General features: G+C 39.6%; 1 protein-coding gene across 3 annotated transcripts; it reads right to left on the bottom strand.

Moving 5' to 3' along the window:
* Positions 1-965: 965 nt before the first annotated feature.
* Positions 966-23,956, bottom strand: LOC121331215 (mitoguardin 1-like). Of its 3 annotated transcripts, none has more exons than XM_041278455.1 (16): positions 23,787-23,956; positions 22,420-22,615; positions 21,296-21,476; positions 20,670-20,797; positions 20,088-20,214; positions 18,338-18,474; positions 17,413-17,536; positions 9,761-9,861; positions 6,951-7,069; positions 6,743-6,815; positions 6,084-6,170; positions 5,162-5,260; positions 4,726-4,860; positions 3,425-3,478; positions 2,813-2,929; positions 966-2,091 (listed from the first exon to the last, which is right to left on the bottom strand). In XM_041278455.1, exons 2-16 carry the CDS (start codon positions 22,516-22,518, stop codon positions 1,873-1,875), a joined length of 1,800 nt encoding a protein of 599 aa, XP_041134389.1. In that variant the 5' UTR covers positions 22,519-22,615; positions 23,787-23,956; the 3' UTR covers positions 966-1,872. The 3 variants fall into 3 exon arrangements, with proteins under 3 accessions (XP_041134389.1, XP_041134388.1, XP_041134390.1); XM_041278454.1 differs by having other exon boundaries at positions 22,420-22,585; XM_041278456.1 differs by lacking the exon at positions 2,813-2,929 and having other exon boundaries at positions 22,420-22,585.
* Between the last annotated feature and the right edge of the window lie 1,197 nt (positions 23,957-25,153).

Raw genomic sequence — 25,153 nt, 5'->3', positions numbered from 1 at the left:
TGTCATATTTTAAAAACTTTCACATTTAATTTTTCCAGAAATACCCTTGCCGGGCTTGTCCATTGTTGGCACACCTTCTCGATTCCACTGTGCTCTTGAGATGACTGGATCATTAAACCCTTTTGCTGCATACGAGGGTTATGATAATAACTTAGAGAAAATCCCCAACAAGCTTAGTAATAAATTTAGGCCAAATGTTGCCTTAAATGTTTGCTTTTCAGCTCGGTATCCATACACCCCAGTGTTATTTTTGTCACTGCCTCGTCTATTCTACCGAGTTTACATACTTTCTCAAGCACATTGTGCCAAAACAATTATGAGCAGCCCATTAATCTGTGTATTGCTTGTGATTTAAGATAACGCACTGTAAAGTTTGTTGTACTGCAACCACCCAGCTGTGCAGTCATTTCTTACTGATATTACAAAATGGCCCCCTGCTCAAGAAAAACTTGCGTGCAAGAAAACAAGCTCAGTGGCGAGTCTACACAGATCCAGCCAATGCACAGCCGCCTCACAGGGCAAGGAACTGTGTTCAGCCAACTGGACTGCTCTGTTCACCCATGTGCTATAAAACACCAATACAAACAGGCACACGTTTACAGGGACTGTGTCTATTCTTTATTTGTTGAGAAAATTATATATATATATATATATATATATATATATATATATATATATATATATATATATATATATATAACACACATGTATTTATACACACACACACATAAATAAGGGACAATGAAGCTAATGTTTTGTGGGGATGTGTTTCTTAAAAAAAGACCAGAGTTCTCTTGCTGACCTTTTAAAACCCAAATCAGCACATTCACATGCATTTTAAATTCAGATTAGCATTCCGCATGAAACACTGACGCTGAACATAAAATCAAACAAACGAAATCTTCCACAAGTGATTGTTCAGATTCCGAATACTGAGAATGCTGCCTTTTCTTAGGTGGTATGCAGTTTGCAGAATCCCGAAAGAAACATTCACACAACTTCATTTGTTTAAAAATGGATTTCTGTCCATGAGCTCCAATTTTGCAGGAAATTCTATAGGAATGGCATATTCCACAAACAAAAAATGCATCTTACTGTAGTATGCAAAATACTAAGTGCATGTTAACATACCTGTTTCGCCAATCAGGTCTGCTCTGATCATTGTCACCCCAAAATCAGAACAATGATGGATTTGCATACCGTGAGTAAGGCTTTTGCACATTAAAGAACAGAGTGATACATTCACTGCATTTCATTGCACAAACGTAAGCTTCCAGTATTTCAAATATAAGGGTGCTAAGCATGTACCAGCCGTTTGAGATCCATATACAATCTCAAAAGAAAACCTCTATCAAGGTCTAGCAGTGATTACATAGTGTTGAAATCTGTTTTCCAACAAGGCATACAAAGCAGCAACGTGGCTTTAGGTTTACAATCATAACAGAGCATTAAATATTCATATGACAAGCGACAACTCATTTCATGGCCACACACTGATTGTTAAGGAAAAAATTCACATAACAATTTGGCAGATATAATTCCATAAATCTAAGGTGCAACACAATTATTGCACGGATTACAGTATTTCAAATTAAAACAGCCACCAAGATGAACAGCAAATCCTTTTCTTTCAAGTTGTTCAATAGATCTCGCCAGGTTTAAAACCAAACAAATATTAGCAACATTTATATAATAATAATAATAATAATAATAATAATAATAATAACAACAACAACAACATTGGAATTTTGAACCCGATACCATTCTGTGGAAACCTTCCCTGAGTCCATCTTGAACTTGCATTGCTGTGCATTTTGAGGTGCTAATATTTTCAAAGACACCAAAGTGCTGAAGCTAACAGAGCAAAGCTGGTCACTGCACACGTGACTCCGGCAGTCCGCTGGTCACCACATGGGTCTGGCCGCTCACGCAGCCGTTGACGTGCCTCAGAGCCTCTGCTCCCAGGTAAGCCATGAGGAGCTCGGAGCGGTGGTGCAGCAGCTGCAGCATGTCCTCCGCCAGGCTCTCTGTGCTGGTGTACCTCACCTTCTCCAAGTCGAAAATGTCTTTGAGAAAGAACAGCACCTGATCCTGTAGAGAGAACAGATTTTACTGTATCTTGTGGAGATTCCTTTTTAAAATTACTTTTTTTTTTTTTTTTTTTAAAACCACTTGATGACCTTCTACCATTACATGTACATCACATTGCGAGGTTAGTTTATCCAAAGGGTTGGGTTACTAAAAAGTCCCCACCGTATACCAGGAGGGGGGTGGTGGAGTGGGGGGAAGGGGGGAAGGGCCAGCATTGACCCCAGCTTGCTAATGAAACAAATAAATGAATACACTGTTGAGACACAGAAGCTGTAATGAATCACTTGAACCCCAATTATCTGTGCTCTTAAAACAATGTGTCAGGGTTAAACCAACATGCCTAAAGGCAGTATCTTCATCCACTGCACCGAGCCTTGCCTTGTGGACGCTTGCGGATTTTAGCTGAAGGAGGTACAGGAGTTATGCAGCGTTGTTACATCCATAACAGACACTTGGCATGAGCAGAACTACAATAAATACCTTCTCCAGGGTAATATCAACACATTAAGATAGATGTTAAAACAGCACAAGTCTAATAGCCTTCAAGCTTCTGAATTAATACTGCTGTAAATCCCCATGGCACTCAGACCAATTATATATTCAGGATGTACAAAGTCCACCTCCACCCCGCCCCCCCCCCCCCCCCCCCCCCGTCTATTTTAGGATAAATGATTTATACAATTTTTTTTTAAGCAAATTAGTGCTGTAGAAGTCCTTGTACCTTAAAGAAGGAGCAGAAGTCATGCAGGGAGCTTTTGGGCCCAAGTAATCCCCAAGCCAAAACTGGGCTGATGTGTTCACATACAGCATAGAAGTGTGCAATGAAGCCATCGGGCACCTGTTTATACCAACAATACAGGAATACATTTACAACCCTCTGGGATCAACCGGAAAACACATTATGTCCCCCCAAAAAAGCATTGATTTGCAGATTGGAAACAAGACTTCCCTTGCATACAAGGGAATGCCATGAATGTGTATTTCAGTAAAACAGAAGAATAGTTTGCAGTGAATTCCTATGTACTTAACCCTTTCATGCACAGCGACCTGATATGGGACAGAGAACAAAAATAAATAAATAACTCCTTTCTTGTCCTTATATGGGGAGATATGGACAATGCAAATGCATGATGACCTCATGAGGATTTTTCCCCCATATAACACCAAAGAATGAAAATGTTTTCCATTTTTATCAAAAATATATTTATTATGTGTCCAAAACTTAAAGTTTCAAGTTTCAGGTAATAGGCGCTCATGTTTGCCATAATCCTCATCATAACACCTGGAATAGTTGAAACTGCTATGCAATGGGGGGTTGGGGGCGTAACTTTACCTTCATGTGTTGCTTCTTCTGCTTCAGTACTGACCAACAGCTGGAAGCCACTGCCTACAAACAGATTAAAAGGTCTTAGCTACAGTACACTGCTTACAACCCAGTGCCATTCTATCAATCAGTGTGAATCTATGGTAGTAATCACACCTCTTTTTGTCTAATTTGTATGACAAGCAAAAAGCAATTAAAACATTTTGCAGAGCACACCTTAAAGACATCTGCTTTTTCATAAAAACAGCTTTAGCGACTACGCAATTTATGTACCAATAATACTGGTGACTACATTGAGAGTCATTTGATGCAGGGTTAAAAGCTGCAGAGACTGCTGGCACTGAAAAATAATAAGCAAACAATTACAACAACTCATTCCCAAAGTTAAAGCCAACTGTCATTTCTTCAGACAAGTTTTCAAGAAGAAATACTTCACATTCTTTTCAAATGCAGAAACAACATTAAGGAATGTAGACCCACATCACTGTGATGCTGGCTTTCAGACACAGCCTACCATGCTAATACTTTCCCCAAAGTTTTCCAAATAAGGTCTTAAACAATCAAAACCCAGCAACGACTACAAAATATCCAGCTTCTGGGTGAGAGAAATAAATCTTCTGGAATGAGATTTCTTGGCAACACATGTGTTGATATTGCATGATCAATACAACAGTAATATTTCTTACCGGTACAAAACCTTTTGTTTAGTGAGTGTATGACTCATGATCTCTTTTCAATGCATTGCATTATATATATATATATATATATATATATATATTATATATATATATATATATACATAATGTGATACACATTTTCTGGGGGGGGGGGGACTGATCTCGACCTCCATCTCCTTGTCTACAGGGAGCGAAGCCTGGCAGAAACATGGAGTTTTCATGACTTCACATCACTGAGTCAGCCAGTTGATCTGTTCTCCTCTGCTATGTGAAACTCTTCTTCCCCAGCGCTTGATGGTTGGTTTGAGTGGTGTTGATAACACGTGCTGGATGATGCATGTCATTCTCCTAGTACAGCAGCATCCAAAAATACTGCTGGAGGTTCACTCGGCCGATTGTGCCAGAAAAAAGCAAGTTTCATTTGACACTGGCCTTCCATTTTAAAAGAGATTAGCCCAAGTATGCCTATAGGGCAAAGCCAAACATGTATTCATGTCTACAGGGTTATCCTACAAGAAGCACATGGCAGCAGTTAAGAATTAGAGCTGCCTACAGGGATCTTTAGAAGAATATGCTGGGATTTCAAGGAGATTCCAGTAGAATAGTAACAAAACAAAACCCACAATTACTTACGGTTTCTTTAAAAGAACTGTTGAGCCAGCGGTTGTTGACAACATTCTGGATAGAAATGGGCGGGTTTTCTAAATCTTCAAAAGAATCCATCAGAATGAAGTCCAGGACTATGTCATAAAAATTCAGATGCTTTACCTGTGAAAAGCAAAAAACAAGAAATCAATACTGAGAAAATATCATTCTGGAAACTCAAAAGGTTCCTATGACTATCCAAATCACAATCAGCAGATCTGAGCATCTCAGGACAATCTTTATTTGGACTAAATCTGCAAAATGTTAAATTCATCCCTTTTGAGATTAAGGAGTGAAATTGTTTTATTATTTGATACATAGTGTTGCACAATTTAAATTGCCGTATAAATTAACCTCGACATCAATAACTAACATTCCCCGTAAACAAGGACAGCTTCACTTGACCAGAGGTTAATAAACCCACCCCTCGTGTAGCAAGTTCTAGTTTGGTGTTCTCCCAGTGGTCTGTTTGCTCTAAGAAATCCATCATTTCCTCAAAGACCTCCTCAAATCTCTTCGGGCTCTGTAACAGGACAAACCAACAAGTACGTCAATGAATAGGCATTTTCACTCCACATCAGGACTGGCAATCACCAGCGCTCCTTATTATCAGGGTTTCTGTAAGTGGGTAAACAAAGTAAAACTGGGACTGACACATCAGAGACGGTTACAATCGCTAAAGAACTGCTGTCAAATAACAATGAAGCTTTAAGGAATCGTGTGATTTCACTTAATGGAGGGATAATTCAATTGAACTTGAACAGCGGAAAATCTAAATATTGCTGCCACTCTGATCATTAAAAAAGACACTGTGTATCAAGATTATTAAAATGAGTCTTTATTGTAGGTGACATTTCAAATGAAACTGAAAACATCTTACATTTATATCTTATCTCATATACATTACATACACTACTGTGTTTTATGAATTTGTTTGATACATTTAAAAGTAGTTGCCTTTAAAGCCTGTAGACATCTCCCCTTGTAAACACTTCTTTAGTCCCAATCTATTTTTAAGTTCTCTGCTGCGCAGACACCCCTGTAGACCTCTTGTGTAATTGGTTCTTGCCTTATTTGTCACAATCACAAGTTGTCTGTTTTTTTTGTGTGCATGATAAATGACTGAGAGGTCAGTTCAAAGTCTTGTAAACTATTAGGAAAAGTCTAAATGTTTAGCAACAAACAAAAAGAACCCATTTACACATGGCTGCCTTTTGGCTTCAGTTACCACTTCTACCATTATACTGACCAAACCTCTCTCACTCTGGAAAGACCGCATCATGGGTGTTGACACAGGTGATGTTATAGCCATCACTGCTTAGTAAGTGTGTATTTACTAACATTACCTTGCGTGCTTTCACTATTATAGCTGACAAAATCTTTTTTCCTGTTTCAGCAAGAAATGTCCGAGTTCCAGCTTCAGAGAGAAAGACCTAATAAAAGAAAAGGGGCATTGTATTCCTTATCTTACAACAATTAAACAACCCTTGTTTAGCAATACTTCTCAGTCCTTTTCAAGTTACATAGTACTGCTCGACTCCCCTGCACTTCTACGTACAATTTAGTGACACCAATTCATCACACGCATGTACTTACAGAAGTGGTTTACTTTAATTAAACAATGGACCTTATATTTGAAAAAGATAAATCCATGTGTTAAATAGAGGTAGAAGTGTTCATTTAGAACATTTTCCCTCAGCTAAAAAAAAAAATTAGCAGCAAATCAGAATTTTTTTTTTTTAACTGTATAGCGATAGTAAAGGCCATCTATGTTTTGGGAAATGTACCACCTTTTGCATAAGGATTTAGAACCCTTTATAAAACTTCATTTTTTTAAAACAGAAGACTTTTTTACACTCTTCAAGAGCATAACAATACAAGGAGATGTAATGATTTCATATTATTAAGGAAACATGCCATGAATCAAGACGATCATAACAATCCAATGTAGCTTATGGTTATTGGTTAAAGAGGAATCCCACATGGGACGCTTCAGAAAGTTTACCTGGCATGCCTGGCGCACACAATGCAACTTGGCGAGAAAATCAGTGTCCCCCAAACACTCCAACATCTCTGTCCTGAGTGACAGAAAACAAAAATAGAGGTTTACTAACGGAGCAGTCCCTTCCTTTATTTTAGTTGTATTTCTTCTCATTCACATCCACACACAGAGGCTGACACAGGTGAGTAAACAAACTACCCCACCCACTTGCCTCAGCACTCTGCAGGAGATTTTCCCTTCCTCGGCCTGATGCAGAGCCTCTTCATACAGTGGGCAGTGACACAGAGCACTCAGAGCGAAGGCATTCCGAAGCTCTCTCTGCTCTGACAGCTGTGGAAACAAGAACAAGGACTTCTTAGTACCGGACAGCTGAACATTTCTTTATCTCTAAAGGCTAATACAGCACTACACCAGTCTCACAAAAATCACTGGAGAGCTCTCAGCCATTCATAACTGGACTTTATTTATTTACAAAGCTTTGTCCAGATTATGGAGTGGGGAATTGGAAACAACTCCTGGAACAGAGGGGCACACCAAAATGAAAGGTAAATGGGGTTGCACCTATTTAAAAGGAAAGCACTGCAAATTTGATATACTGGTGAACCGGCATCAAATGTTACAATCAACAACGGGACAGGGCTGTAAAGAAAGAAATAAGAATTCTTATCTCAGCATGAATACGTCCTCTGTGGCCAACCAGAAAGAGAGATCCATCTGTTTAATGGCTACAACATGTGTCATGTGTTCATGGGCAGTTCAAAAGGAAGCCAGTTCCTACCCCAGCAACCCAGATTAATCATCAATATGTCAATTCGGTCGACTAAAAGGTAGGAAGAAGCCCTGAGAATCCCGAGCGGTTTGATTCTTACAGCCCCTCCTCCCTCAGCCTGACTCGTCTCTTTGCTGGCATGCCTGAAAAGACAGCGAGCGAGTCCCTAAATAGAGCAGCAGCTGTGAAAATACATCAGCCATTGGATGCAAGAAAAAAACGCTAAACATTGGCATCAGCTGCTCCTTGATAACCGAAAGGATCTCCTAAATGACAAATGCTCGGGCATGTCAGTTTACTTATTTGAAGACAGAAAATATTTATATTATTCTCCGACTACGCAAATACTATTTAGCTATACAATACAAACCCAACACAGCCAAACTTGCAATCTTTCTACAAATTTGCCAACCTTGTTTTTTCTTCTTTACCAAAGATTTGTCAGAGCCATCAGGTTTATACATATAAATGAATTTGGAGAGCTCTACAATCAGTCCCTAAACAGTCAAAAGAGCGGAGAAACAGCTTCAATGGGGTAAAATACATGTTTGCCAAATTATTATTATTATTATTATTATTATTATTATTATTATTATTATTATTATAAAGATTTCATAAGCCCTGTTTTTTAACAGCACAAACTTCAAATATCTATAATATCCCCAGAGTTGCTTAAGTAGTAAGGCCACCTCTCTCTACAACCTTCCCCTATTGTACCCTATTCAAACCAAATACACAACTAAGTGATAATGTTCAGCTAGAACGATACTAGGAGATTACCACAATGCAGTGTTCTTAATGGTACGCATTTGCTGGGCCAGACTGTATCTTAGGTAACAATAGTTAGTCCAGCATTAATGTTTATCTGGTTCAGTGAAACAAGAACTTTACTTAATGTACTTTTCAAGGTTTCATAAAAACCAAACAGGCAAAAATAAGTCTGTAAATATGTGTTCTCTAATCTTGGTCTACTAAGATCCTCTGAACTTCAGGATTAAAATGTCTTGCAGATGTAGAAGAACATTCCAGCAACAGCCAAAACAGTTACCATGGCAACAATCTCCCAGCAGCACTCTTTCTGTTGCTAAACTATCTGATTTGTGGAAATGATCTGGAACACAGTTAAAGAATATCAGGTGTAGGGAGACATGCATTTTCGTGTTATCTCAAACTCTCTGCCAAAACACGTGAACTGGCACAGGTGGTTTCAACAGGGGCCAAAACAATCTAAACTACTGTATAATCAAAGCGTTCAGTGGTGTGGTCTGATTTACATTGCATCATTAACAATAGACATCTTCAAACCATTTACACACCATTACATAAGATGTGTTCTCTTCTCTCCAGCCTAAAGTGGACAATTATAAAGTTCAATCAAACACCCCGAAAACATGAGTTCTGCTGCTGTGTGTGTGTGTGTGTCACTTTGTTTTTAGGACTGATACACTAAAATATATACATTTAAGACTGTTAATGCAGGTTACATATAATAACATGCAAACCTTTTCACTTCTTTATAAGGCTAGTCTATTCTTTCTTTCTTTTTTTTACCATATGTCATTTTTTCTCAGCTCTCCTCCTGTCCGCTAGTAGTGCTGGTTTTGAGGCAGTTCAGAAGGAACCCATTCTTACACCAGAGACAGACTCATCATCGCTCTGTCAAGTTGCATGATCTTTTTTTCTGTATGTTTTTAGTGATTAAAGCTAGGGCAGCAAACTTTCTTTTAATGCTTATTTTAATAATATATATATATATATATATATATATATATATATATATATATATATATATATATATATATATATATATATATATATAATACATACATTTCACCGGACATTCTAGCTGACAAGTCATAGCTGTGTGCACTTTAGCTTCATGATAAAATCCTAATGCTTTAGTAGACATGAGTCATTAATGGCATCTAGGTTTATATTAGTCATAAAAAGCTTTGAAACAGTGACTACTCATAAATATTAACACTGCAGTGGTTTTGATCCTTACAGTGGTGTGTGGATTAATAAGAGTTACAGGACTGAAATGTCAAGCTATCTCTGGTTTGCATGCTCTGCTTCCACCAAGCTCAAACTTCATTCACAAGCCTTTAACCACAGTCAGGTGAACTTGATCATTGCATAGACTTGTAATGCTTCACATACAGACCACACAAAGCACTGCTATAACACACACACTCTTACCATGCAAAGACATTGGAAACCAGTATCTTCATGGTCCCTGTGCATTTTCTTACCTCAGCCGCGGAGACAAATGAATCTGTAGATGCGATGCTCAATGTGTCCCTCAGACAGAAGTCATCAGAATCCTCTTTAACGGTGATGTCTGTGTCTTTATCTTTATAAAAAATAATAATAATAATAATAATAATTCGATCTTTATCAATACAGTATGGGGCCTGGAAACAATGGTATTGTTTCAAACTCCTGAAATCTAACAGAACTGCTTGCCTATTTTCTGTGACACAAATCCTTAATTAAAACCAGATTTACCAAGCTTTTGGACCAGATCAAAGTGTGGGTCACTTTTTTCATGTTAAAGCTGATTTTCTCACCAAGCTGCTTACTGTGTAAAATGAACACAAAGAGAACGTAGCTAAATATTCCAGGATGATGGGAATAGTGTTTTCATAAGATTGTTTTGTATCTTCTCCTAAAACGACAATATGTTTTAGCTTTAGTATCCCATCACACTGTATTTGAAATCAGCACTTCCCCTCATGGACAGAAGGTTCAGTAAATATTTTACAGGTGAACTGAATTTGTTGACCATTCAGGCTTTTCTTATTTAATTTTTTATTCAATACAAAAATCGCAAATGGCTGCCATTAATAACCCCCCTCCTCAAAACAGTCAAGAAACCGTCAAAGCTGCTGAATTAAATAACAAACGATTACTTATAAGTCTTTGTGTCAGGCAAGGTCCAATTCATTTGCTAACACAGAGATGTGCTTCTGAAGCCAAGAAAAGTGAAGCTGCTCGTCACTTTGAAATGCTTAATGTTCTTTGTTATTTTTATTTTGTTTGCTCTCCCTCCTACCCTCCACCCAAAAGAATGAAATTCAAGGCATATTATGCCAGGTGTTGCTGGTCTGTTTCACTGAAAAACTCTCCCAAGTTGTTACATCAAAGCTCTGCTGATGTTTTTCCAGTACAAACTCCTGGTTTTTTTTTCAGTCTGGTTTCGCTGTTGCCTGCTTCATCTCCATATCAGCTTTCAGCTACCTAATGTCACCGCTATCAGTTACTATGGCTGTGCTAAATTAGGAGCCCTTACAGAGGATAAGTGGCTTGATACCAGCATGCTCACTGGACCCGTTGACCAACGGATTCACATACCTTAACAGTGATTTCAAATGATCGCAATGGTCAGACAGATGGACAACCTTTTAAAACTGCAGGTCAAATTTTCCATGAAGCGATTGGCTTGCTAATCACAGGACACTCTTGTAAATGAGTGGTCAGTTTTCTTTCCTGGGAAAATCCTGGGTTTGAATCCAAACTTAGCCTCTTATTAAAAAGATGGAGACACTTACAACAACCTATGGCCTACAAAACAGTGTAGATGCAGGAGCTGAAAAAGAAGCAGAATTGCGTTGGGAGTTTCCTCTCTCGTCAGTACTGTACATAGTTACAAGAAGTAAACAGATTCTTCTTTTTTGTTTTTTGTTTTAATGCAGAGTTTGTCAGACACACACTTCTCATGACTTGAGAGGGGGCGAGGGAAAGCAGGTCCTTTGCTATATCTTGTAAAGGACAGGTCAATTAAAGCAGAGCTCAGCACAAACACTCATACACAATAGCTATGGTCAGCTATCCTCCAGGTGAGAGACCAGGAGGAGTAAGAAACCAGCTCTGAATTTCTTCTTTACTTTCACTCCTTGAAGTCAGACATCTTTATTAGGACCAGATTCACACTCTCTGCAGTGCACTGAAACCTCTGAGGTGCAATCAGGAAGGCCTGTCGTGTGCAACATCCTGACAGCATGCTGTACTAAACAGGAGTGTAAATAAACACTGTATATACTGCTGTATAAACATCTAATGCTGTATAATGCCCACCCACACACAATAAAAAAAAAATGGTGTTGCATTGCTTTCTTAATATGCTGAGCTTCACACTTATTATGCTTATTTTTGTTAATGAGAATCCATTAAGAAAGACAAACAGAAGAAGTATTTCCTAAGTGTATTTAGTACAGCTAACATAAAGACCCCAGCAGACACAGAACTCAAAAGAATCTTCCTGAATTAACATGCTTTAGAACTATCTTTGAACAATCCATGCTCGAACTGTGTAACTCATAATGAAAACCACTAAGATGTGGAGCGAATGGACAAAATACTTTCTACGTTGGACTTTCTTCCTGAGATTTAAAAATCTGTTTTGGTTGGCAATGGCAAGCCTCTATGGTTTAAGTTACTGCAAGCATACGTACTATGTGCCAACACTGGCTAACAAAATGACAAAGAATTTAAACATGGAAGCTACCAAAAAGCATGTGAGTAACAGAGTCCATCCCCGCCACAGCTGTCAATACACAATTAACAACATGTCAAAGCAGAGAACAAAGAACCTACAACCAACGTATGGGAATGTAGGTGTGCTACATGGACAGATTCCTCCGCTATATCCCCATCACTGGGGATAAAAAAAAGCTCCCCTTTTTAATTTAGACATAGCAAACAAAATTAACAGTCATACTCTACTGTAAAAAAAAAAAAAAAAAAAAAGCCTGCAAAAATGCTGCTGCACTTCCAAAAATAGCAATATATCGCTGGGCCAGCAGCAAGATAAACAGACTAGTAGATGGGTTTTTGTTTGTTTTTTTTTTTCCAAGTCGGCAGCAAAACTTAAGTTCAGACAAATTCTTTTTATGGATGAATATGATGGTACAGTTCAGGAGGCAGTCTGAAAATCCCTTTCACCAGCCAAAAAAGTAGCAATTTATCACAGCCCACAAATAAAACCATATGCTGACAAACTCTTGAACTGTTGTAGCCAAATACTGTGATTTTCTACATGAGGAATGTTTGCAAATCATTACGAGAAGCATTTGCAGACCTTGTAAGGTATTTGCGTGATCACTTGATTTCACTATCAAAGGAAAACGCAGCTGCTGAAGTCTAAATTGTGCTAAAACATTATGCAAGGACTTGCAGAAGAACACAGCAGTCTATCCTGAAATGCTGGCTTGCTCGTCTCACACAGTTCAACAAAAAAGGGCTAGTTGTAAGTGCCCATAAGTTTGGAACATTGCAGGTGAAGCAGTACCTTACAAGATAGTCTGAGGGTTCAAACAATAAGGACCTAAATGTCACTGGAATATGCTACAACTGCCAAGGCCTTTTTGACATGTGTAGTAAAACCCTTTCACTGCCAAAACCGGATGACTATAGTGGGACTAATCATGTGAAATGAGTTCTGGAGGACTGAGATCAAAACACCCATGCAGTTGACTACAATATGAAACTGTGTTGTCTAAATGGATTTGAAAAAGTAATTGGCCTCTCAGACAGAGGGTGCTGACAAGGTTGCTCCAACTGCAGCTGTGTCTCCTGCACCTCCTCTGTGGCTAAACAAATCAGTCCAGCACCTATGTATGTTCAAACACATCAATAAAATGCAGAGTTAGATAAATACATCTGTATTAATATTGCTTTATTAATACAGCTTTTTGCATAGCACATAGTGCCCCCTGTTGAAGAACTGCAAAGATGTATAACTTTAACCTGCTCTTATGGATTGATGCTTTTGTTTGGCTACCTTCTTTACCCTCTAGTTGGAGAATTAAGACCTGTACAAAGTATTAAGAACATCCATCCATCCACTATCATTAACTGTTTAATCCTTTACAGGGTTGTGGTGAGCCTGAGCCTAATCTGGCAGACACAGGGTGCAAGGCAGGACTACACCCTGGCTGGGACACCAGTCCATCACAGGGCACCACACACACAAACTCTTTACACAGAGGGCAATTTAGAACAACCAATCAACCTGAACAGCATGTCTTTGGATTGTGGTAGGAAACTGGAGTACCCAGAGAAAAACCACACAGACATGCAAGCTCCACACAGACAGATCCCTAGGCTGGACTTGAACCCAGGACCCTGGCGCTGTGAGGCAGCAGCGCTAACCACCACGCCACCATGCTGCCCTATATTAAGAACAATCAATGAAAAAAAAAACAAGAAAAACCACAATGGAACAGGATTGTAGATTTGTGACCGAGGTGGATTTGACATGCAGTCATCAAGGATACATTCTTATTCCAGTTACATCATCACATTTTATTATAAATCAGATCCCACATATCTCTTGTGGATGTCAGAGTAGTCAGAACCTATTTTTATTCTGAATGTTGAAGACACTACATGCAGATGCAAAGGTCTTATTTCAGCATGAAGTGTTGCTGAATGAATGGTCCAGTCTGTCACACACCCAACAATACCTAGTGAAGATATTGGTGATGAGTAATGTCTTATTGCTTTAGAACACGGGTGCACTGTGGATGAAACAGAGGGTTTTATTACGGGGCTCAAATGAATGGAAATAGCACGATCCGACAGCTGGGAAAGGTCACATATAAAATGTGCTCAACAGACATGGCTGATTCCTGCTGAAGTGGAATGTATATCATAAACTCAGCCTGGGAAAGATATTGATAGTAGAGTGAGCCCTGGACTGTACAGTATGGGGATACTGGGCTTGCTGCAAAGGGCACACATGAAAACACATGGACATTGTACATATTTAACCCTGTCATACATGGGGACCTCATATGGGGACATATACAAAAAAAAAAAAAAAAAAAACTACTAGTTTATATGGGGACATATGGAAGATGCAAATGCATGACGACCGCATGAGGATGCCATTTTCTCTTGAAAAAGACATTTTCCAGCTATTTTTAATATTTCACACATAAAAGGGTTAGGTCAATTTGTCTTATGTTCATACTGTAAACAGCTGCCAACCCTATCCCACCCCCCCAACATACAAGACATTTCTACACTGTTCTTCACATCTAAATAAAACCTAGAAGAACAACCCTTTCTGGCTTGTTATCAGAATCCAGTACTATGTTATTTGAAGGTTTATTTCCCGTTCTGTCATTCTCAAAAACAGCAATCTCTGGCTTAGGCATACCATGAGGGTTCTGACCTTAAAAAGTTACACTATCTTTACAGAATATGGAATTTGAGGGAGAACTGCAGGTCCATGCGTGTATAAAGAACAGCGGATCTACCCAATCAGGTAATCTACATGTGCTGCTGGCTCTTTCCACTGCGTTTCACTGTTAGATCTGCAGAGTAGGCTTTGGAAGCTATCTGCTGAGTTAGGCGACAGAGAAGAATGCCAGGGAGCCTGTCCAGGGCTATTTTTGGCTCAACCTTTTCCCAGGGGAGGGTGGCTCCATTTAGGAACCGGGTCTTAAAAAGACCAGGGCAGGGCAAGGTGCTGCCCCCTGGTGTGGACCACAGAGAACAGGTCCTGCAAACAGACCATCTCGCCCTCTACCTCTTTCTCAGAAGTTATCTATTTAGTGGCTCCCTTTTTTCCAGGCATCCTATTATAAACCATTAAGACTTCAGAGTGAGCAATAGCAGGCGAGTGGAAAAGGGTAAATGTACTTAGTTGCCATCTTTTGGTTTCACTAGAGTCCTACTGGAAAGAAATGAAGCAGCTAGACTGGAAAGTGGATTATTGTCAGTAGCTAGAGTAATTTGATACTTTAAAAGTCTGCCTAATAATGTCAAATGTTATGTTTGGTGTACCTGCCAGCCACAGCACATGTAACACAGAAATGTATATTACGTATGCAGGTCTAATTGTATTTTATGACTAGGGTCTATTTAATTAGTTAAAGCACACATAAAAAAGTACTAAAAGTATTCTGGCTGCTGGATTTTTCTACTCTTCTTGAAGCATTCCCAGATGCACAAAATTACTTTGGTGACATTTTGTATTTGAATGCCAGTAAAACAACTAGTAATCATTTACAGAGACAATCTACACTTATGGCAGAATACCTGCACACCATTAACCTTAAACTTCTTTCAAAATAGGTGTGTGTCGAACCATGAACCAAACAAGTGAAATGGCAACTCATCTGAAAAGCCACTGCACCAGCGGCAAGTTCTGCACAGAATAATGACTGCCAGCTTTGGTTATAATGCCAGTGTAAGGTTCTGCCAACCCAGAGATAAACTCTGGAAAAGTCAAATAAATAAACTCCTCTCGATTTTGTGTCGTAGATTCATTTATTTGTTTCCCTGGGAGAAATTATCCAGCATATGACTAGAACTGGTGTATGCTAGTCAGAGTGGCTTTTCAGCTGGTTATGCTGGTTCAGGGGACTTAGTGCTGGTTCAGCTGGTCCTAGAAAGGTCCAATCAAAATTCCTTTACTGTAAAGTTCTAAAGCCAACATCCCACCACCCATTTGTTAGCATAATTAATCTTTACAGTAAACACTGCCTGGTATTTTTATATAGCTGCTCGCAGCCAAGTAAGAGGCCAGTAAATATCATTTACAACTCCCAACACAACAGCTGGGCACAGAGGAAATTCTAGTTTTTACAGCCTCATTTTCACATTCAAAGTCAGAAATCAGAACCGTGTTCTATATTTTAAACATAACACCACAATGTGACGGCTACCTAAAGTCAAACCACCCAGCTACTAAAATGCAATGTCATTCACCCATTTGTTGCGCACTTGTTGAACGACAGGTGGAAGAATCCCAATATAATAAGTGTGTCTGTTGTGATCTGCTTTGTATGCACGTTTCTAGAGGGGACTTTCTGTCATGTATGGCTGCACTGCTTTAGCCATGTGATGGACAATGTTGTATGCATATTGTGATTAACCTCTACACAACTTGGAGGAGAAGGCTTTATATAGTTTGGTTTTGCACAGAATGCAGAAAGTTCTTGGATCTTAAGCTGCTAAATGGTGCTGCTCGACACAAATGAAGGACCTCAAGGCCCTTACTGAACCTTTCAGAGCCCCACAAAGACAAAGTCACAGACACACAACTGTCTCGCTGAGTGTCCTGATTACTGAAACTGACACCAGCTGGGCCTGCAGGGTAAACACACTGGAAATAGACGGCCGCTTTATTTTAATCACCTGTGACACAGAAACTGAAAGGTTGCTGTAAAAAATCTATTTTTACTTTTCCCCAGCACCAGTTGTAATGTAGTGCAGTGTGTCGCCACCTACGACGTGCCACTCAAAAATCACCAACAGCTGGTGCAAATATTACAGCGATTATACCACCGGCTGCTTTTAGTTTGCTGAAGTTTCAGGTTGCATTCTTGTAAAATCTGAAACAGCCAAATTGTTAATTTATGTTTAAATACTCTACTGTTTCTACTGACAATTCACCTCTGACACAATAGAAATACATTTCTCAGATTGCTCTAGAGCTCCATCACAGTCCGGGAGTCACACAGATCAGGGCTGCCATGTCTTACAAGTGAATTCCACCACTGCAGCTTCACAGCTGTCAAACCTACACATTCATGAGCACCTCAGACTTCACATGCATTTTATAAAACAACAACTGTTCCCTAATCATATCCTCACAGGCTTTGCCCTACTGGCAGGGAGCTAGCAGGCTGAAGGGAAGTTTCTTTGTTTCTTTGGTTGTGAGTGATCGGGGCAAATACACCGTTCAGATCCTGTGTGACTTAATATGTGCACATCTGTCATTTTCTTTTATAAAGAGAGTTTAAGACGAATACTGATTTGTAATAGTTTGCATACTGATTAATTTCATTGGTTTAGAGACTTATATCCTCACTGAAAGGAGTCCCAGGCAGGATTGCTATGCTGATTTATTTAGAAAATAAATGAATAAACACTGTGACAAGTGGCTTACCAATGTCATTAGCAAGAGACGAGGGGTCTGAAGCCCCCAGAGTGACCTGAAACTCCTCCTGCAAGCGGTAAGCTCTCTGCAGCAGAGACTCCAGTTTGTGGATGAATTCAGCACTAATGATGTCCTGCAGGAGAAAGGATGTTTCAGAAACCCCTTAGCAAAACAAAGCCCTCGCAATTCAAAAAGGGTTCAGATAATTCATACAGTGAATAAATGAAATACCCAGGATGTACTGAATCTAGAATACTAAAAGTGGTCAAAAGACTTCATCTGTTTCTAACAACATTCCAGTAAATGCTTGCTATTTTAGATTTTAGTGCCAACTGCCACAGACAAAATACCCTTTGCGCCTACAGTTATATTCTGTATTATTGGAAAGCCTTTGTTTATACAGCATTTTACTTCTTCAGCAAATGAACTAAAAAAACCTTCTTTAAATATTTACATTTCAGGTTTGTCTCAGCTTGGAAAATACGTGCTGTAGCTGAAATCGTTCTTTGACAAATCAAATTATCAAGAGCCAGCATTGCCACAAGACACGCTTTCAAATAACAATAGTGGAACACAGGCTTTTCAGAACAATCTGAAATCCATTCATAAATTACATGAGATTACAAGGAGAGCATTAGTTGTGTCAAGGCTTTTACACCCACTGACTAACTTAAAGTGTAACAAACCAGAACGTTGTACCTCAGGGTACAGAATTGGCAGAACAGAACTGCTGACCTTGGTCAACTAAAGTTGAAATATAAAATACAATGCATTATAGCTGTAGAGAAAGTTGGGCTGGATTACTAAGCATTTTCTCCAGTTTGCAGACTGATAAAGTCACCAAACTATCAAGAAACAGCCAAGGAGCATTTTTATTAACCATTTATTTGGTTTGATCATTCTAGTTTTGAATTAAGATAAAACCGCATCTCACCTCCACGCTCTCCTCCGCTATGGCGTCTCCAGCCCCCAGTTTGATGGAGCTGCAGCTGGCCTCATCCTCGGCTTGGCGGCTGCGAAAGGTCAGGGCCTGTTCCCAGCGTCTCAGGGCCTCCTCAAACAACTCCATGCCTGCAGTGACATTTATAAAATAGTCTGGAGTCTAGGAGATAAAATGCCTTCTGAACTCTTCCACAAGATTCGGTCAAGCTCACAGCTAATGCTATCAATACTCTTGAGCCAGTTTAGACAACCTTGTTCTGCCTGTGCAGATTTAAGGGCCAGGCCCTTCAACTGCATCAAGGACACGGATACAGCAATGATTTCGGATACCGTACCTTAATATTGGAAAATAACATTCTTTAAGTATTATTGTATTGCTTAAGAAACTATTGTATTGCTCAAGTATTTTCTTTAGCACAGTTTAGTATAATAGACAGCAGGCCTATTTGTGTGCCAGCACGAAGCGACAGCCAATCGAACAACCTCTCTACCAAAGAACCGGGAGTCTAGCTGTGGGAGTCCAGCGAGGAGAGACCTGCGAGGAGAGGCTGTTGGAGAAATTCCGAACCTAGCAGTGCTCTGGAAGATGCCATCTACTAGACAGGTCTGTACCCTTCCCCTCCGCTCCTGCTCCCAGTACAACTGTACCGATCTGTCTCACCCGCCCTGCTATGACTGTCTCTCACATTCCTGTTATTCTGTCCCCTTACTCCCATCCTCTGTCCTTTCTCCGCCGCTGCTGCCCCTCCACCCTCTCTGTCAGTGCTCTGGACTCTGATCACTATTTCATCCCTTTTTCTCTCTCTCCCCTCTCTCCCTACTCCACCTACCCCCACTGTCACCTTCCGCCGTAACGTCTACTCTCTCCCCCTCTGTCCTTGCCTCCACCGCTCTCTCACCTCCCTCCTATCGATTCCATCTCACAACTCTCTGTAGACTCTGCTACTTCCACCCTCTTCTCCTCCCTCACCTCCTGTCATAACACTCTCTGCTCGACCAACTCCAATCTAGTTTCAGCTCTGCTCACTCCAGTGAAATTGCTCTCCTGTCTGTCACTAACTCTCTAAACTCTGCCTGTTCTGTCTATCTCTCCTGCCATAATTCTCCTCAATCTCTCTGCTGCCTTTGACGCTGTCGATCACTCTATTCACCTATCCCCTCTCACTGACATGAAAATCTTTGGAACTACTCTGACCTGGCTCTACTCCTAGCTCTCTAACCGCACCCACCAGGTAACCTGGGGAGGCTCAACCTCCACACCTCACCCTCTCTCAACAGGAGTCCCCCAAGGATCAGTCTTGGGGCCTCTCCTGTTCTCGCTCTACACCCGCTCCCTGGGCCCCCTCATCACATCCTATGGTTTCTCATACCATTTACATATGCAGATGGTGCTTATATCTTCCTCTCTTCCCCCACCTCTGCCTCTCATATCTTTACCTGCCTGTCTGCTATCTCCTCCTGGATGCATTTGCATCACTTCAAACTCAACCTCTCTAAATCTGACCTCCTTTTCTTCCCCTCATCTTCCCCCTCCTCTGATCTCTCTATCTCCTTTCCTCTGGAATCTACCACGCTGTCTCCTTCCTGATGTCTTGGTCCTCAATCACACCAGCAAAGACCCAAACTTTATTTTACAATTAAAAAAAGACAGAGAGAGAAAGAGAGAGAAGCAATACTGGGACTCTAACCCGTATGCAATCCTACAACATTCAGACGACTAATTCTAAAACTCCCTCACTCACCCATCAGGTACAGGTTTTCAGGAGTAGTTACAGGGATATTGACCAAACTCATTGCAATATCATCTGCTGCTTTATCCCAGGAGTGGCTGGCACAAGCACAGCTGTTTGAAGAATTGGCACTCTTCACCTGGGAGGGATCAGGAGTAAAATCAAGAACAGCTTTAAGAAAATGAACCCTTGTAGCCACATATCCTTTAAGCCTTCCAGTTTCTCCCTGTATAGGTGATGTATGCCATTCATGACCTACCTGCCAGATTAATACCCTACAAATTAAACAGTTTAAATTTCACAATTGTTTATTAACCTCAGACCAATTTTGACATTATTGTCTTCAAGAGCCAAAGAACAATAAAATGTCATCACTCTGGAAAACATCCTCCAAACTGTGGAACTAATCAACACATGCATTATTAAATAGTTGTCTGACAGGAATTAATATTAATAAGGGATTATTCCTTCTGCAAAAACACACAATGGTTTAATCTATGGAAACTCTAAAAGCTCTTTACGACAACTGATTGGAATTTGTTGGCTGCTTGCAGGCTAGTTGTGGGTACCATAAAACCCTTTCATTGAACTTACCGAGGCCAGACTCTGTACTGAGCCTGAAAACTTGCTGTACAGCTCTCCATTCAAATACATACTACATGACTGACCCTTGGAGTTTAGGGAAAGGCTCAGGTTCTGACGACTACTTGTGCGACTGGAATCTATAACAGAGAGAACAGGGTGGATGCATCATTCAGCCATCATTAAACTGAAACGCAAATCTCAACAGTTCAATTTTAAATATGCATGAACTTCAGTTAAGTTTACAGGAAGAAGGGAGCGTGTGTGTAAAGTAGAACTCATCCCACAGTCACCTAACTTGGATTTGCTAAATTGATAAAACAAAACACACATATAAAAAGCTTATGCATGTACAGAATGTGCAGGGTGTATCAATTTTTACTGTTGCAATTCATAAGCAGTCCAAATTATTTCAAAGCATGCTAATGCTACATGAACAGGTCGTATGATTTATTTACGTAATCAAGTTTATTTATTGTGGATGAAGTGTTTGCGAAGCAACATAGAACCACAGATTACATACAGTAAGTATGCTACTGCGTTATTTTAACTACACTTCATTAAGCCTGTCTGATCTAGGAGCTTTGAAGACTGTCACACCTAAAGAAAGACAAATCCCCTGCTGGCTGTCACTTTACCTTTTTCTGAAGGCACAGTTCTGAGGAATTCTGGTACAAACTGCTCCTGTTCCCATGGAGATGTTGCATTTTTATTTGTTTTCCCTTTTCTTCTTTTAAAGTGACGGGCAAGAAAAATGAGAGACACCGCACTGAAAACTGTTACTGCAAACAGCTTCTTAACACTGGGGGAAAACTTTATCTGGAGACGAAGAAGAGAAAACAAAACAAAACAAAAAAAGGTAAATTCAGCTGAAAAGTCAGTTATGCTGCTAAAGCAACCTTGTCTTGCCGTTGAGGAATGCATTATGTATTTTTAAATGGAGTACTACTGAGAGCTAGATTCTCAAAGCCGTTTACACCAAATCGTCATTGGCATTTAAAAACAGACTAACCTCCCCCCGCCCCCCCACCACCCCCACCCCAGCCCCCAGCCCCCCGGGGCACGACACACAACACAACACACAAAACACCATTTACAATTCTAAAACAAAGAAGAAACAACTCAACACTACCCAACCCACAAGCCCCAACGCCAGAGTTGAATAGTTCTGGTTTGGTAACTTCATTGGGTGTAATTGCTTTGCGAAAATATCATGCCAATTATGTTTTGGACTAAATAGCTTTGAGTATCTAGCCAAGTGTTTAATATTTAAGGAGATCTAGTTGACATCTAAAACTAATCTAGTGCCAGTGCTGCCTCTTATTGGCTAGTAAAGGTCCTCAATACCGAGCATGTCTCTTTACCTCCCAAGTGCCCATCATAACAAACTACTATATCAAGAATAATGCGCAACCTACAAAAGGTGGTCATTAACCCTTAGCCTGCTGTGAGTTACTGTGTGTAAGAAGAATGTTGCTAAGTTAGCAGTGACATGTAATTTATCATAAGCCTCTGTTCATGCTGAGGGTTAGATGATCTCCTGTAGCCCTTAAAAGCAAGGTGGAAAAAGGGAAGAATTAACATTGATACAGACAATGCTGGGCCTTTCATAATACCATCATTTCAAAGAGATCAACATAACAAAAAAAAATTACGTTTTGCAATGTGAACATAACGGCTTTTGCTCAGAAACGCTGGGGAATGAATCGCGATTGACAGCTGACAAAACAATCACACTGCTTGTCACCGATTGGCCGATTACCTGAGGAAGGGAGTTGTACAATGAATGAGGAAGATCAAAAACCCGAAGAGCCACCGCCTGAAAGGAAGCCTGGGAGTTTCTTAGCGTGTCTTCTGACATGGCTCCTGTCTCCCATAATCCCTTCAAGCAGCCGTCTACCTGATGCTCATACTGCCGACGTATGTCCCTTTAGGGAAATAAAACTAATTCTTAACACCTGCAGTGTGCCCAAAGAAATAAATACCAAGTTAATTTTCTTGATTTAAAAAAAAAAAAAAAAAAAAAAAAAAAAAAAAAACCTTACTATCTTAGAATTCCCAACTGATTTTTCTTTTTTCCTTTTTGTTCGGTTACTTTTTGTACATATGTATAGGGATCCCTCACTGTGACATATATATATATATATATATATATATATATATATATATATATATATATATATTGCTAGATAGAATTCCCTCCATTTACAGCAGGTTCCTATTCATAATTAGTATAGACTGACTTGAGTTTAGCCAAGCATCTAATACAGTGTATATATCAGATCTAGTCCTTGAACCCTGTTCTGATCCAAAGTTCAAGACCATATATAAAAAATGCTTTATATAGTACTGATGCAATTCATTAAGGTAAGGGACAGTGACAGTGTGTGTCCAATTATTTGATTTAAGAACAGTGCTAAGCCTTTAGCCACAATATTAAAAATCCCTTTCTGGTTCATGAAGCTAACACACAACATGACCCCCTCAAGCTTTTAACAAGCCCAACTAAATCAGCTGCCAGCATTTGGACAGAACTTGATTATGTATAAATTTAATTCCACATGAGTTCTCAGTCAGAACATGGTTCTTTCAATTTAACTAGGCTACTTAATTTTGTGACAAACTTTTAACCAGTTATTTTCTTTTCCAGTACTGTAGTAACATTTAAAATAGTTCCTTGTAGTCGATGCCTAAATAAAGGAATTTAATGACGACGTTGATTTTAAATGTTATATAATGCAAACACGTCGACGGGGTTTTGTTCCCGTTGATATAAACCATTGTTATTGCTACTTTTCTTCTATTTGAAAACTGATGTCGCACAATCAATTAAACCGTGCACTGCGTCGGGCAACGCGGTTCATATCATTAGCTGCAGTCGACCTGGATGACGTTTTTATCCCGTATGCACATTATTTAAAAATCAAAACAGCTGGGCAGATTTTTAACAATTATACTCTGAAAATTGCAAATACAATGCAATAGCAATCTGCTGTAACACACGCGTTCATTTTCAAGCTGAGACACACTCCCTAATACAAAATCACCATCCATAGGGACTCACGGCGATCTTCTCAATGGTCTCACGAACACTTTTGATTTTAATGAAGTATTATAAAAATTCCTTACCTCAAATGTGATTTTCATTGGATCGGATACTAGACTAGTGACAGATACCTCGCCTGGTGATTCTACATCGTGGTCTAGCTGCTGAAAAGGTGTTTTTGATCCTAAGAGCAATTTTCAGCAGCACTGAAGCAACTGCTTCCTGTGTCAGTGAAAGCACGGGGCTACACTTACAGTAGTAGCATGTGTATGTTAATACAGAGCGTCAACAGGAACGATTTCAACGGTATCGTACGATTTTGTAAAGTAAATACAGTGTACCTATCCCATCAAAATACGTATGTGTATACATATTTGGAATTTAAATGGGTGTCGTTCAGCATCTTGCCATACCTGTCTGTTCCAAAAAAAACATCCAGTCACAGTGATTTGAATATTTTAATTCAATTAATATATTTCATTGGCGCCTCAACTAGATTCCTGTTTTCAGGAAGAGTCATCCTAAACGAGAATAGTGCTACATATGAATGACATCACCTCATAGCTGTTTCTTATGACCTCACTGAATCGCTCTCTCTATTGTTGCGTCATACTTCTTGTTTCTCATTGTTTAAACAAAACGACTCTCTGGTATCAGATTAATCTCACTAATACACCGTACAAGGTACGAGAACATTTCCTTTACACATGATGTATTGCTTTAAAAAATGTCCAAAGTGCTGTGTATTACACCACATATTAAAATTACAATGCAATACAAAGTGTAGTAATTATTCACAACGTTTCAGCAGTTGACAATGACACATATTTTCAAATGAGTCTTTAAATATGTCAAGTCATAAAAGGCTTATCTTTAGTTTTAAGGTGTACAGCCCAGACTGTATGCCGTTTGTATTTCCTTTCATCAGTATGGCTTGCAGACAAGGAAGGGCCTTCGTTGAAACAGAGCAATCTATGCACAGCTCGGTCAAAACAACACAAATCGGCGTCAACTCGCAGATTAGCCCTGGGTAATTTCTTGTCTTTGTTACTCAACAGGGATGGGGTTCAAGTCCCTTTTCTCAATTCCAATTCCTTTGAAGGTTTCTTTCTTTTTTTTTTAAAAAAAAGGAGGGGAGGTGGGTGACATTATAAATGTTACAATGACTATTATTAAAATAAAACATGACACAGGCTACCTCCAATGTTGCTCGCTCCATCCGAAAATAAGCTTTAAATGCAGCATCGGTGTAGCAGGCTATGGCAACATTCTCAACGTAATTGTCTTCCCTCCCTGGACTATTTGTGTTCACTGTTGTCGCAGCCGCTAACGCTGCAATATTCGTTGCTGAGTATACTGTCATGTAGGCGTGATGCTGTACATCTTCCAGACACTTCTGCAAAACTAACCTCATTGCAACCTTCTCATTTAAAAAAAAAAAAGTTCGCTA

Source organism: Polyodon spathula, chromosome 18 (assembly GCF_017654505.1).
Source record: "Polyodon spathula isolate WHYD16114869_AA chromosome 18, ASM1765450v1, whole genome shotgun sequence".
In the NCBI taxonomy this organism is placed as follows: domain Eukaryota; kingdom Metazoa; phylum Chordata; class Actinopteri; order Acipenseriformes; family Polyodontidae; genus Polyodon; species Polyodon spathula.
Note: the sequence above shows the minus strand (reverse complement) of the source record. Positions and strands in the feature narration are given on the sequence as shown.

Bases quoted from the DNA above. Each gene is read 5' to 3' on its own strand.
- LOC121331215 (XM_041278455.1), bottom strand. From the start codon at position 22,518: ATGTCAGAAGACACGCTAAGAAACTCCCAGGCTTCCTTTCAGGCGGTG. The intron at 20,798-21,295 runs GTAAAGTGACAG...TCTCTGTTATAG, and splicing joins AACTGTGCCTTCAGAAAAAG to ATTCCAGTCGCACAAGTAGT. The intron at 2,092-2,812 runs GTACAAGGACTT...TTCTCTCTACAG, and splicing joins ACTTCTGCTCCTTCTTTAAG to GATCAGGTGCTGTTCTTTCT.